General features: G+C 41.9%; 1 protein-coding gene across 1 annotated transcript in view; it reads left to right on the top strand.

Annotated features, from left to right (window-relative positions):
- Positions 1-14276, top strand: part of KCNH1 (potassium voltage-gated channel subfamily H member 1) — a 194927-nt gene that overhangs the window by 22066 nt on the left and 158585 nt on the right. Inside the window, exons 4-5 of the mRNA XM_076334496.1 lie at positions 2900-3028; positions 13748-13866. Coding sequence (XP_076190611.1) covers positions 2900-3028; positions 13748-13866 — 248 coding nt within the window. The remainder of the gene's footprint in view (positions 1-2899; positions 3029-13747; positions 13867-14276) is intronic.

Here is a 14276-nt window from a genome sequence, read left to right as displayed (position 1 = left end):
ATTTTAGGAGCTCCTGAGAAAGGGTAGTGTAAAGGGTGTTACTGTCTTGAAAATTGCTGTTGGCTGCTTTGTGACAGTGTCTTCTAAGCTCATTAGCAAGTTAGTGATGATTTTACTGGCATTAGTTACTTTGCTGAATCTTTTCTTGCATTTAGCATTTTTGTTTGCTCATACTTTATTGGAAGGAGTTGTTCAGGAATGCTAACTCTTTACCAAAAAAAAAACAAACCCAAAACAAATTGACCCCTGAATACTTTCTGCCATGCAGGGATGCTCCAGAAATGGCCATCCGTGATTCCATCTGGATTTCTCTGCTTTTTGAGCAGAGGCCTCCATGCATCATATACCCTGCTGTTTATAGAGGTGGCTGTGCATATGGCATGGAATCTCAGCCAGGGTTTGAAACTGCCTGTGCTATGCAGGCACAGTGGGAGCCTTAGGAATTGAACTTCATTTATGGAAGTTGTCCATGGGTCTTGGAGATGCCCTGGCTTTCTGTGGCCAGAAAAGATTGCTAAGCACAGAGGCTGGGAAACAGCCAGGTGAGGCGCTCGTAGCAACAACCTCTGTTATATTAACATAGTTGGAAAAAAAGCTGCCTTTGCTTGCTTTTCTGAACAATAACTTGTGAACTACCTGAGGTTTCCTTGTGACCCTTTGAAAGTCCGGAAGCACAAGTGGCCCTTGTTATAACTAACAATTGCATGAAAAATACCATGTAGTACTCATGTTAAAATACTGAGCAATTCAGATGAAAGAGGATCTGGTCTCTAGCCTAGAGGAGGGTCCTGTGATTGAGAAAGAAAAGAAATAGTCTTCTAAGATCACCCTTTCTAAAATAGGCTTTCCTGCATGAGTGACAAAAAATTACGTGTGGTGCTGTTTATTCTGGCTTTCCCAGATGGTCAAAATCCTGCTGATTTTTACATCTTATATTGGCCCCTAGTATGTAGACCCTTCTCTCCAAATATAGGTCACAAGGGACACTCAAGAGAAATGTTGCTCACAGCAAGCAAGCCTTGAATCCTCTCTCTGGCTCTTACTTCTTATGCCCGCAAAAGCAATGGTGAGTTTTTTCATTACCATTGAGGGTGTAGGGACAGTCTGAAAACTCATGTACAAGCTCCCTGCAGGCCCAGGCCTGGTGACCCTGGAGTTTCCTGATTGCCATTGTCGTGGTTTAACCTCAGCCGGCAACTAAGCACCACGCAGCCGCTCGCTCACTCCCCCCCGGTGGGATGGGGGAGAGAATCGGAAGGGTAAAAGTGAGAAAACTCATGGGTTGAGATAAAGGCAGTTTAATAGGTAAAGCAAAAGCCACACACGCAAGCAAAGCAAAACAAGGAATTCATTCACTACTTCCCATGGGCAGGCAGGTGTTCAGCCATCTCCAGGAAAGCAGGGCTCCATCACGCGTAACGGTTACTTGGGAAGACAAACGCCATCACTCCAAACGTCCCCCCCTTCCTTCTTCTTCCCCCAGCTTTATATACTGAGCATGACGTCACATGGTATGGAATATCCCTTTGGCCAGTTTCGGTCAGCTGTCCTGGCTGTGCCCCCTCCCAGCTTCTTGTGCACCTCCAGCCTTCTCAGTCAGTAGAGCATGGGAAGCTGAAAAGTCCTTGACTAGTGTAAACACTACCTAGCAACAACTAAAACATCGGTGAGTTATCAACATTGTTCTCACCCTAAATCCAAAACACAGCACTGTACCAGCTACTAGGAAGGAAATTAACTCTATCCCTGCTGAAACCAGGACAGCCATGTACCTCACAGTTGAGGAAGGAGTCATCTTTTTATGACCAAAGTTAAGACTGCAGCCTAAAAAATGGTGCCTTCAAGGAGGCCACGTTATGACATACACGAGCCAACTGCTTTGTTCTGAGCCTTCCAATCAACTTATACTTAAATATCACTAAAATCAGTGTGGTGACTCCTGTGAAACAAGAGTTCCATCACTACATGGAACTTCATTGCTATCACTAGGGTCTTTTCAGCAGCCTCAGCAGAACTGCCAAAAATATAGAAAGGCAGGACTGACTGACAGTTTCTCTCCTCAAGGTGATCTGTGTGGATAGATCTGAAGCAGCATCTGAAGGGTCATTATCTGAGATCATCTTTTTCTGTGATGTGCAGGCTCTAATCTCTCAAGCAGTTTTCATTAGTAGCTTATCTACTGCAGTAATTAGAAAAGCACAGTTTTGTTCAGTACAGCTTACTCCCATCCACAGCCCATGGTCTGGTCCTGATGGCTTGTCCTCTCCTGAATTCAGTGGAGTCTTGCTTCACACTAGAGTGATTGTGAACAGGCTCAGGACAAGGCAAGCTGAAAGGCAGCTTGCAAAGGATTTCCCTTGCATGGGAGGATTTGCAGGCTAGACCAGAGCTCCCAGAGCCTGGCTCTTGAAGCTGGGCATAGGCTGACGTAGTTTTTAGGGGATGGTGCTCCCTGTTTGCAGAGAAGTATAAGGTCAGCCAAACTGGTCATGCTCTTAAGTTGAGACTCTGTATTATGGTCATGGTCTAGGCACAGTTGGCCTGTTCTCAAGTCCTGCACAGAACCAGCAAGACTCTGTTGTGTGCGCCCTTTGCGCATACATGGGGCTCTTCTTTCAGGAGATCACAAAGCACTTCATAAGTTCAAGTATTCACTTTGTAGATGAAGCCCAGAAATACTGAGTGATTCCTGAAGATTTAAAAGCTAATCAGAGGCAGAGCAGAGAACTTAACTAACACTCTTGTCAGCTGCTTTGTCATTTTTCCTAATAGGTGTTTGCAAAAAAGCCAACATTAAAGTAACATTTACAGATGGCTGATTCTGAAGTGTAAACATCTAAACTAGCACATTTACAGTTCTGCCTACCATTGACCAACTTTTTGATATGTTTGTTTCCAGGAACACCTGTCTGGTTCTTTGTGAAAATTGCTCCAATTCGAAATGAGCAGGATAAAGTGGTTTTATTTCTTTGCACTTTCAATGACATAACGGCTTTCAAGCAGCCCATTGAGGATGATTCATGTAAAGGTTTGTCTTTTTCACAATTATATATTTATGCTGCTTCTGTTTGTTTGCCCTGGTCTTGAAAGAGCTGAAGTCCTTTAAATACCAAAGCCAAAGAATTAGATGTTAAAATAGCTTGTAGCTATGCCAGCAGGGACTGCGTTTGTGCAAGGAATGGTTGCTGGCTTTTTAAGCGAATTGGCTCTGGCCTGCATTGGAAAGGGTCATTGTTAATGAAACCCCCAAGAGCTTCAGAAAGCAGAGTTTACTCAGCAAATAGGTGCTGCTCTTCCTTTTAAATTCATTATTAATCCACACTCCAGCATAGCTTTCAAGGAGTCATAATGTTGCTAAACAGCCTCTTTGATGTCAGAGGGAACTGAAGGGTCTTGGGCCCTGTGCAAATTGTCCATGACACTGTATGCAAAACCTGAGTAATTAACCCTGTCTGAGTCTGGCAAAGATCTGAATAATTTCATTCTGCCTGGCTTGATGTTACTTACCATTATTATGGGATTCCTTATATTAAAGTTCTGGACTAGTTTCCTTTTACATATGTGAAGAGATTCCCATCATCTTAAGTTGAATCATGTTTAAGCTGTCCTGGTGAGTGAAGTAGCATTGCTGTATTTTGCTGTTAACCCTTTGCTGAGTTACACCCTGGAAACCTGGAAGCAAACTCAGCTGTGACAGCAGCATAAACTTGCACTCAGGTTCAGATCCTGTCAGAAATAGACCTTTTGTACCCATATGGAGAATTACAGACACTTGTGTCCTCTAGGGTAAAAAAAGACGTAAGTTCTCCTGTTGTTTGCATTTTTGTAGTATGTAATAATATTTGTAGTATTAAATTAAACAGGAAACTTACTGTGAAGGTGAACTGATTTACATTTATGCTCAAAATGTTATTCTTTAAAAACATAGTTGCTCAAAGTGGAAACACCTGTTACCATGAAAAAGGAAGTACAACCTTGACAAACATACCCTCTTCCAGGCTATGTGGGTTATTTTTTTCTCTTTTTTAATGCTATTTGTATGGTTCTTCATTGCTTTAATAAAACTAAAAACCATATCTTGTCAGAAAGGTTGGGTCTACAGTATTTTTTTCCCTGCCTAGTGGTCTTCACTGTATCCTTATGAGGACTGATGGCAAAGATAAATCAGCATGATGCAGTAAAGCTGGCTCTCATTTATTTGCCGGGAGTGAAGGCCCTTGCTTCATTTAGTCAGTTGATAGGCATGACTTTCAGTCAGGGGTGGTAGCTGTGTCTTTTTGCTTTCACAGAAGATCCTTAATGTGATAGTGAGATGCACTCTTGTGAAAAGAGTTTGTCCTCCGCTTTCAACACAAGGAAACACTGTATTTTTTTTTCTTTATAAGAGAAGTATGTTGAAGGAGGGGAAGGCTAATTTTTTTTTAAAAAAACAACCTCCTTTGGATCTTGAAATCGTGCTGTTCTTACAGTGATCATGGTAATTCTTAGCAGTTCCATATCTAAACCAATATAAGCACTAAACCTACATATAAGTGCACCATCTTGCAGAGGATTTGAGACGATAAGCAAAATTTCTTCATCTGGCCCATGGAAACTGGCTAAGTGACTAAGAAAAGTTGCAGACAGAAGAACTGGACATATTATTTAGAGGCCACTGATTCACAGCTCTGTACTCCTTCCCTGAGTGCTGTGACTTTATGTACAGAAGAGTTCATGCACTTCAAATATTGTTTCTGAATCTCCTAAAATTAATGAAGTTGCACCAGTTTCATGCTGGTAGAGTTCTCTGTCACTGTACGCACAAATCAAACATGATCTAAATGAAACTGCACATTCTGTTCTAATCCTTAATTTATCTAATCCTTAATTTATCCCCTATGCCTTTCTTTCTTCCGTAAGTTACTTGCTATAGGCTAGCTTTGGAATTTTGTTGCATGCATCTCAGGAGGCGATATTGTATCAGTCACTTGATGGCTAGATGAGCAATTTCTTGGAAAAGAGCAGCTGATTTGTCAAACAGTTAAAGATTTTTACATGCATGACCATGCCTTTAATATTAGATCTCATTGTGCAATTGTATATTGTGAGGGGGTAAAAAAGGCAGGTATGGAGTGTCAGACAATTGTCTGTAGTGGGCTCTGGGATTCATGGAGGGGAAAAACATTTTTGGAAGAGCTAAAAAGGGTAAAATTGTATTAGCTTCTTCTAAGAATCATTGCTTTTACAGACCTGAGCTTTGAAAAAGGCATATTCTTTGCACCGTGTACAACATTACATGGGACTTTTGTAGCATGCTTTTGAAGGATAGCAATTTTCGTAGGAATGTTTCTCATATTCTAAAACCAAATGAACTCCCCATCTGAAAACCTAAAACTGTGAACTTAGTGATTTATTGTTTAATTGAAACAACTGAAAACTGATTGCTAAATCGATTATTTTTCCTTCTTTCACCTTCAATCAGCTTTTATCAACTACTTTTCTTTTACTGTGTTTATATGTGAAATCAGTTTCCTGTGCATATGACCACTTGATATGTAATAGGCTGCCTGCAAATGCAGATATTTTATTAACATATGTGCTATTTGCATAGTTGCAGAATGGCATAGCATAAAGAATTTAAGTTTTTCAAAATCAATGCCTGTATGTCTATGTAGAGAAAACCGATATGTAGTACAAGAACATGATCATTTTAAAGAGCAACTAATCTGTCAGGATAAACCTGCTTAGCTGTGGTATATCTTAGTTTTCTATCACCTGCTGGCAATTTCAAGCATGAGTGTTCAGCTGCAAATGAGGTAGTGACTCCCTGAGTGAAAAGTGTTGAGCTCTAATGACAGGTGTTTGACTTGTACACAAAAATGAATAGGCATCTTTTATCCAAAGGTGACTCAGAGAAAGAAGGTCCCAGTACCATTTTTCAGTCTTAATAATTTTTTATTAATAATATCAGACATTGGTATAGATGAAACAAAAAAAATTTCTAAAGTAATGTAAAAAGTAGACTTCTAATTGTAGTTTTTGTTAATTGATTCAGGTAATTTAGAAGATTTTTTTATGACTGCCATAGAAGTTAAGTAAATTTGCTTTTAAATACAGCAGCTTTAAAAATAGTGCATTCCAAACAGAACAACTTAAAAACAGTGTCAGTGATGTTGATGATGTAATATTTTTAAACAGCCTCTTTCCACTCTTCCCCGTATGCTTGCCCCTTTAAAAGATCAGGAAAAAATAGGTTTTCTTGACTAGAAGTAGGCAAAATCAAGCTATAGCATAGCTAAATTTGGCTTCTGAAGTGATAGGTCACCTTCTTAGCTGAATTTTAGAGTATATGCTATATTTGGAATTCATGCATTTTGTCTGTATATGCCTCTTTTGGTTTGAGATCTAACACACAAAGTATGAGATGTTTGACAATAGTGTATAAAGTGGAATGTATCACTTTATGAAAACAGTAATTGGTGCAGACAAATAGAATCTGCCTGCACTCTGAGTAGCTAGTAAGAAGTTTGCCTGAACAGGTTTTGCATGTATGAATATGATGTGAACATATTCAGATGCATCTATGCTGCTTTATAAAAGTTTGGAAATTATGCTTTGGATCCAAATTTTTGCTTTTGATACTCTGTTTTTATACAAAAAAGTGATCAAATTCAACATCACTGAATCATATAGGAGAATGGTTGTTAGCCTCCTAGCTATTGTAACCTCCTGTGCTTTGCAGCAATCATCAGTTATCATCTCCTCTGCAGAAGAAGCTTTATTTCATTTTGCAGCTAAGCTGTCCTTTGCATCACAAGCAGGGCTACACAAAAAATAATACTTTGATTGCCTCCTTCATCTTAATTCAGGGAAAACTCCAAGTGTTTCCTTTTTTCTTTTTGTTTCGTTTTTTTTTTTTTGTTGCTGTCTAATTTTTTGTTCTGTTTTTAAAGGTGTATTTATATGAGCAGAGCCAGTGTTTGAAATATTTTGATTAAGTTATACTCTGCTTTCATCTAGATGAAATGTTTTCTTAAAAAAAGGAAACAAATGAAAGGGAAGTTGTGAGTATATTAAAAAACTTTGGTATGCTTTCTCAGTCCAGATGGAAAAACAAGACAGATTTAGTCATGAAGTTTCAAAGGGAAGGAGCATTAAGACTGCAGAGAGGCATGATGGATGTAAGCAAGAAAACAAAGGTGGTTTTTGAGTGGAGGCAAGAACTGCTAGAATCTTGATTTACTCGCATTTACATGGTTCTGTGTGAACAATAGACCCATGACCAAAAGAGCTTCTTCACTAGTAGGCAATGGCTCCTTGTTCTAACTCTAGGGATTGTGTAAGTCGTGGATCAGCAACTTGATAACAAGGGTTCTGTAACTGCCACAGTTCCTAATGTTTGAATTTATGAGTCATCATGATCAAATTGAGGAGAGTGGCAGGAAACAAATAACTACCTACAAATAAATAATAAATGTTGTTGTGGATTGAGTATCAACAGATCATGCTCACCTCAAAATACAGAAAACTGGTTTCTTCAACTTAAGAGCATTGTTAAATGAAGCTTCATCCCTGTTGCGGTTTAACCCCAGCCGGCAACTAAGCACCACACAGCCGCTCGGTCACTCCCCCCCCCCCGGTGGGATGGGGGAGAGAATCGGAAGAGTAAAAGTGAGAAAACTCCTGATACATCAGGATGTATATAAAACTGATGATACATCCTCATTAACCATACTCCCCTCCCCCTTCCCATCCTTTGGTATAATATGCAGATATCGTTGCCTTAGTTTATGGACCACCCCTGTGAAATGTCTGTAAAATGTCCACAAAATGTCCATTGAGTTCATTTAGTCCATGACTATGGACTAAACTATGACCATCTGTTATGGTGGTCACTCAGGACAGGAGAGGTGGTGTGTTGAGTGGAGTTACTGGGCACCAAAGCCAGCTCAGGTCAGGTCACTGCTGCACTTGCACTGCTTCTTGTAAGGCTTGTCCTCCATTGGTTCGGGTGATTCCTGCTATAGTAATTCCTATAACATGCAGCTCAAATCATGGGTTAGAACAATTTAAAGGTATATCCATTACAACCTCCACCCCTGGTCCCTTTGGACCAGACCATTGGGTTTAACATTGCAATGAAGACCTCCCCTTGCCCCTGCTCCGGCTTGGACTTATCCACAGACTGCAATCCCTTAGGATTGTACCTGCTCCAAGTGGAGCCTTATCTATGAGCCACGATCTCTCCAGGGGTACACCTTCTGCAGTGTAGACTTACCCACAGCCACAGTTGCTTTGAGGTGCACCTGTCCCAGCGTGGCCCTCTCCATGGGCCATAATGCCTTCAGAGATATACCTGCTCTAGCATGGCCTTACCCACATCCGCAGTCCCTTCAGGAGTGAACCTGTTCCATCATGGCCTTACCCTGCATGGCTGCAGTCTATCCAGGGATGTGCCTGCTCTGTTGTGGCCACACACTTTGAGATGCTCCAGCAAGACCTCATGCACAGTTGCTGATGCTTCAAGGTGTACCTGCTGCAGCATGGACTTATCCACAGCCACAGATGCTTTGAGATGGACTTATCCTTGGGCCGCAATCCCTTCAGAGGTACACCTGCTGCGGCACAGACATAACCACAGCCACAGACGCTTTGAGATGTACCTGCTCTGGCGTGGGCTTATCCATGGCTGCAGATGCTTTGGGGTGTCTTGCTCCCGTGTGGACTCATCCACAGGTCACAGTCCCTTCGACTGGAGTTCCAGCCTGTCCAGTACAGCAGCACAGGAACAGCAGCGATGCCCTGGCCATCTGCCAGCCCAGGCGCATCGCCATTGCTGTTATCAGAACGTTCCCAGGCACAGCACAGTAAGATGATAAGCAGTACAGCAGTACAGCAAGCAGCGAAAGCAAAAAGCATCCACTAACGAGCACTAGACTCTAATATACAGCAAGGCAAGCAAGCCCCATGGCAAGCACAGGACCCTGCCGATTAATAGCTAACAGCAATAACAGCTATAAATTTGATCTAGCACATTCCAATCGAATCTGTCGTTATCTCGAACCCTTCGAGCCCCATGTTGGGTGCAAAAAAGACTGTCATAGTTTAAGCCCAGCCAGCAAGTAAGAACCACACAGCTGCTTGCTCACTCCCCCCGCCCCAGTGGGATGGGGGAGAGAATCAGAAGAGTAAAAGTGAGAAAACTCCTGGGTTGAGATAAAGACAGTTTAACAGGTAAAGCAAAAGCCGCGCACACAAGCAAAGCAAAACAAGAAATTCATTTACTCCTTCTCATTGGCAGGCAGGTGTTCAGCCATCTCCAGGAAAGCAGGGCTCCATCACGCATAACAATTACTTGGGAAGACAAATGCCATAACTCTGAATGACCCCCCCTTCCTTCTTCGCCCAGCTTTTATTGCTGAGCATGACGTCATATGGTGTGGAATATCCCTCTGGTTAGTTGAGGTCAGCTGTCCCGGCTGTGTCTCTTCCCAACTTCTTGTGCCCCCCCCCAGCCTGCTCGCTGGTGGGGTGGGGTGAGGAGCAGAAAAGGCCTTGACTCTGTGCAAGCACTGCTCAGCAGTAACGAAAACATCCCTGTATTATCAACACTGCTTCCAGCACAAATCCAAACCATAGCCCCATACTAGCTACTATGTAGAAAATTAACTCTATCCCAGCCAAAACCAGCACAATTCCTTTAAGAAGAGAAGTCTTGATGAGTTAAACATCACATCGCAAATGTGTATTTCAGTGCCATGTTTCCCCATGAAACAAAGCCCAGGGGACAGCTGTTGTCTCTTTTGTAGGCATCGTGTCGTCTTGAGTGTTTTCAGAAGCAGTTGCTATTCAGGTTTTTGCAATGAAATGGTGGAAAACTGAAAGAGCATCATGGAATGCAGGACAGCTGAAATCAGTGCTCTTAATCTTGAAGGCTCTTTATCCTTTTGAAGCTGGAGATGTTTTAGTGCCATCTCATTGCTTTGTACCTGCATAATGTTTTCTGCAGAACTGAAAAAGGAGACCAAACAATGATAAAAATGGGTTAGAATAAAAGACAGAGGCACAGGCAAGCACAACCATGGGGCTGGCATCCAGCTTTATGTTTGGTTCCTGAATTCCAAGCTGTCTTCTCTGCTATGTGAGCTCGTCTGTTTAAGGAATATATATGCCTTTATGAGAATCACCTAGGGTCATTAGATTTCAATTTAATTTATATTTTCTCTATTTCTAGAGGAAAAGAATGGATGTAGGGATATACCAACTGCTTGTGTTGAAAGAGAACTCCTCCTCCATATCATCTGGTCCCCCTGTCCTAGCAAGGCTAACATCAGTATATTCTTACACTATCCTGAAACCTAGTTTCTTGTCTTGGAAAGCTCCATCTTCTTGCTGTAATGAGCTCCATAACTCTTAGAATTTAATGTTTATGTTCTCTCCTCTGGCTTAAGTCCATTATTTGACCTGTCTTCACTGGATAAATATCTGACTTGCTGTAGACTGTGTCTATCCTTAAGCTTCTGGAGGAAAAATTGCAATAAATTCAACAAGTACTGCTGTCTTTTCAAGCAGTATTGGAGAAGTTATCATTCAGTAGGATTAGTACTGGCATTCTCCCTCGTTTTAGTTTTCTTTTTCCTGTGCCACAATCTGCAGGTCTACTATAATTATACTTTGAAGTTCCCACATTTTTGTCTTCCTTTCACAAACAAAAAAAAAGACAATACAAGGAGGAGAGTGTTCTGTCCTAAAGATGTGATTCATACACCTGGGACATTTGCACCATGATTCAGTGCCTGGTTTTAGGCATTTCATCTCACAATGGCTTGTGTAACTCCAAACTGAGCTCACATATGCTGTACCCAATGTCTGGAGAGAGTTAGGATATATAATCCCACCCTGCCATATTCAGGTCAGCACTGGTTCAAAAAGCCAAGCTAAAAAGCCCCACCTCTTGGCACAGTCTCTTGCCTATACAGTTATATTGTTTTCAGATCAGAGTTTGGAGTATGCGGTAAGAGATCTCATGTTCATGGGAACAGTACATTCGCATACCATTTAGGCACCCACGAATGAGATTTGCAACACGCAGGGCAGGGGAGGTGCTTATAGGGGATGCTGACAACAGAGGAATGAGTTAAGCTGTACCTTTCAATAGGAGATGACTCTTGGGAAGAGGGGGAGGTACCCCTTCGAAGGTGCTCAGCATTCATAGCCACAAACCATGCCACAGAGATGTGTGGCAGTGCTTTTGTGCAAGAAAGCTCAGGTGAGGTGCTTCCTTTTCCTTCTCTCTCTGTTTATGTCTGAATAGCCTGATTCTTAGAAAACTGGATGATAGGAAGAAAATACGCACTCCAAGTTTGTCTTCTGTTTTTGAAGCAAATTTTGACTCTTGCAGGAAAATGCCCTACCCGTCAGCCTGTTTTGAGTTAGTGAAAGGGGCTGTCTGTGTTAGCTGGCGTTAAAAACATTATGTGTCTGGTAAGGGGGGCAGATTTCGAGTTCCCATGTGAAGCTCGAACTCTGTCGTCTTTTTTGTTTGTCGCCAGGGCTGCCCTTTGCAGAGAAGCCCTGTTGGGCCGCAGCCGGCGCGGGGCGGCGCGGCCTTCGCTTCAGCACCATGGCCAGCACCGAGGGCCGCCGCTCCGCTGCACCAGCCACCCTGCCCGCCCCTCCCGCGGCACCCGTCCCCCGGGCCCGCAAAACGGGGCTAGTGTTGATATCCTCTTGGAACACGCCCCCCCTCCCCCCCCCTCCCTCCCCCCCCCCCGGGCTTCCTCAGTCTGGATTTACATCACTGAAAATACACCGATGCTGATAGCCTTCTCCCATGGTCCTGTAAAACGGGAAGAAAACATAGTGGTGCTGGCATATAAGTTCTGCGAAAGCAAAGTTTTAGCTTGGTGTAAATTGCTGTAGCTGTGTTGGCTTTACAAAGGCTAGTCTGATTTATTTCAGCTGAAGACTAGCCATTATGAATGGTTTCTCCCACCTGAACTATTCTTTTAACCTCTGCTGGCTTTAGTCAGAAGGTAGTAAGGCCTTCAAGCCTTAGCCTATCAACTGTAGTTGGATTTCTTCATGTACAGTAGGGGAAGAATGCTCATTTATAAGTGTATCTTTTAAAAAACCCCAAACCCACCAAAACCCAACACCTTCCGTGGAAATGTATTGTGAGAAATCAAATGCTTTGGGTCAGGTTTATAACAGATACAAACTGAACTCACTTGAGGTTCTGTCACATTGATTTATTTCTCTGAGAAATAGTCCTTTAGTATAGAGGCTAATCTTACATGGGTTTATCAGGAAAGGTCTGGCTTCCTGGATGGAAATCATTCGATCTACTTGTTGCTGAATACTGCCCGAAAGCGTTGGCTAATTCTACTCAACTTGGCTATTAAATTACCAGTGACAGACTTGTTTTAAAATGTGCTTTAAGGCGTAAGAAAATCTTCCATTTTATTCTTGATATTGGAGAGGTATGATGAATTTGGTTCTCCCCTTTAATAAATGCATTGTTTTGCATATTCTTAAAAGAGAAAATGCTAAACTCTCTTTTCAGGTCTGCCCTGGAAAATCTTATTCAACAGTGGATCCATGCAATTTATTTTTTGTGCTCACCTCTCAAATTACCAAATATGTTCCTGCAAGCTCCATCAAAATAAGATGTCAAGCAAGGATATGTTCAAAGTACTGGGCAGTATTTTAACCACCCGTGTTCCTGTACTTGTCACGGATCACTTGCAGGCTAAACTCCAGACTGGTCTTTAAAAACAGTCACTGCTAATAGTACCATTTCTTTTAGTGATGAAACCATAATGTGGAGGGAACTTTTTCCAGAATCAGGTTCTCATTAAGAACTGAATCTGCAAAGTGCTGAGCGTCCGCAGTTGGAGTAGGAGGTGAGACTGCTCAACAGTTCCCAGGTGGTGCTAGCATTTTTCAAGATTGGGACTAAATGCACTGATACTTTCCTTTCAGAGTACCAAAAATATCCAGATGTATACTCTGCCTGACTTTCTGTTATGGCAAAGTACTGCTTATAAAGATTATAGTTGTAACTAGCTCTTGTGACTGTCATTCAAGGCCTTCTGTTTTGAGGGGTATTTGAAATGACTGTAAAAAATATTCTGAATTAAAATCCAGCGTATGACTTCTCTGCCGGAAGCTGCTAAAGGTTTTATTAGAGTTCGAGAAAATCTATTTGTATATTTGTATATTTCCCCCTTTTGTTGAGAGAGGATGAAGTTAATGATTTTGTTTTGCTTTGTCTGCTCTGCTTTTTATTATCTTATGTATGTTTCTCTGCTTATGCCAGATCTATGCTTAATGCATCTGAGGCCAGATTCACTTCTGTTACAGGCAACTGTAATTTTCGTTGTGCGTGATTCTGGTCTTACATCTTCATTAGTCTGGAGTGTCTTCTGCAGTGCTGTGAGATCCAGATCTGGCCATTGGATTTAATAGAAGATTATTGTAAAGTGGACATTTATCCTTACAAAAGATGCAGTTCATGTAACAGCACTCTTGTAGAGCCACTGAATAGAAAGTCACTGCAGTCATGGGTTTTATTACTTTACCACCCTGGCACCTGTTTTGTGACTTGCTTTTATCTGGTACTTGGTTAAATTATACTGCCTTGTGGTCAGTATTAAAGCAGATTGCTCTGTTTTAACTTTTTTTTTTTTTTAAGTTGTGGGAGGCTTTATGTAGTATACTTGCAGCTTTTTTTGGTAATGTGTATAATCTTCTATGTTTTCTCAAGGTTGGGGAAAGTTTGCTCGCTTGACCCGTGCCCTCACAAGCAGCCGAGGTGTGCTGCAGCAGCTTGCTCCGAGCGTGCAAAAAGGAGAGAACGTTCACAAGCATTCGCGACTTGCTGAGGTAATGTTTTCTTTCCCTGAGGAACCGTAAAGAAATGTTTTTAGCCTTTGTGGGTATGTTGTCTCTGTGTGAGCCAACCACTGTCTGTGCCCCTTGCCCTGGGAATCTGAAGCCTAGTGGCAGGCATGGGAGCTCAGAATATGGCACATGTGCTGTGAAATGTGTCCTGTGACAGTGGAATGGAAACAGGTGTCCAAAAGACTTCATGTAACCTAACTGCAGTGTTGTGTTCCATATCTCAGCAAAGTCTTATAATGGCATTATTATTAAAGTAACTTTCTTGCTTAGTTTCCGTTCTTCTGAGGATCTCAATGTTAGTAGGATCTTGGACTATTCACTTGTGTAAAATTGAGGTGAGAAAAACTCAGGCTAGTACAGAAGGAAATTCTGGGGAATCCTTGACACAGTTG

Source organism: Aptenodytes patagonicus, chromosome 3, assembly GCF_965638725.1.
Source record: "Aptenodytes patagonicus chromosome 3, bAptPat1.pri.cur, whole genome shotgun sequence".
Classification (NCBI taxonomy): Eukaryota; Metazoa; Chordata; class Aves; order Sphenisciformes; family Spheniscidae; genus Aptenodytes; species Aptenodytes patagonicus.
This window is presented reverse-complemented; position numbering and strand designations above follow the sequence as displayed.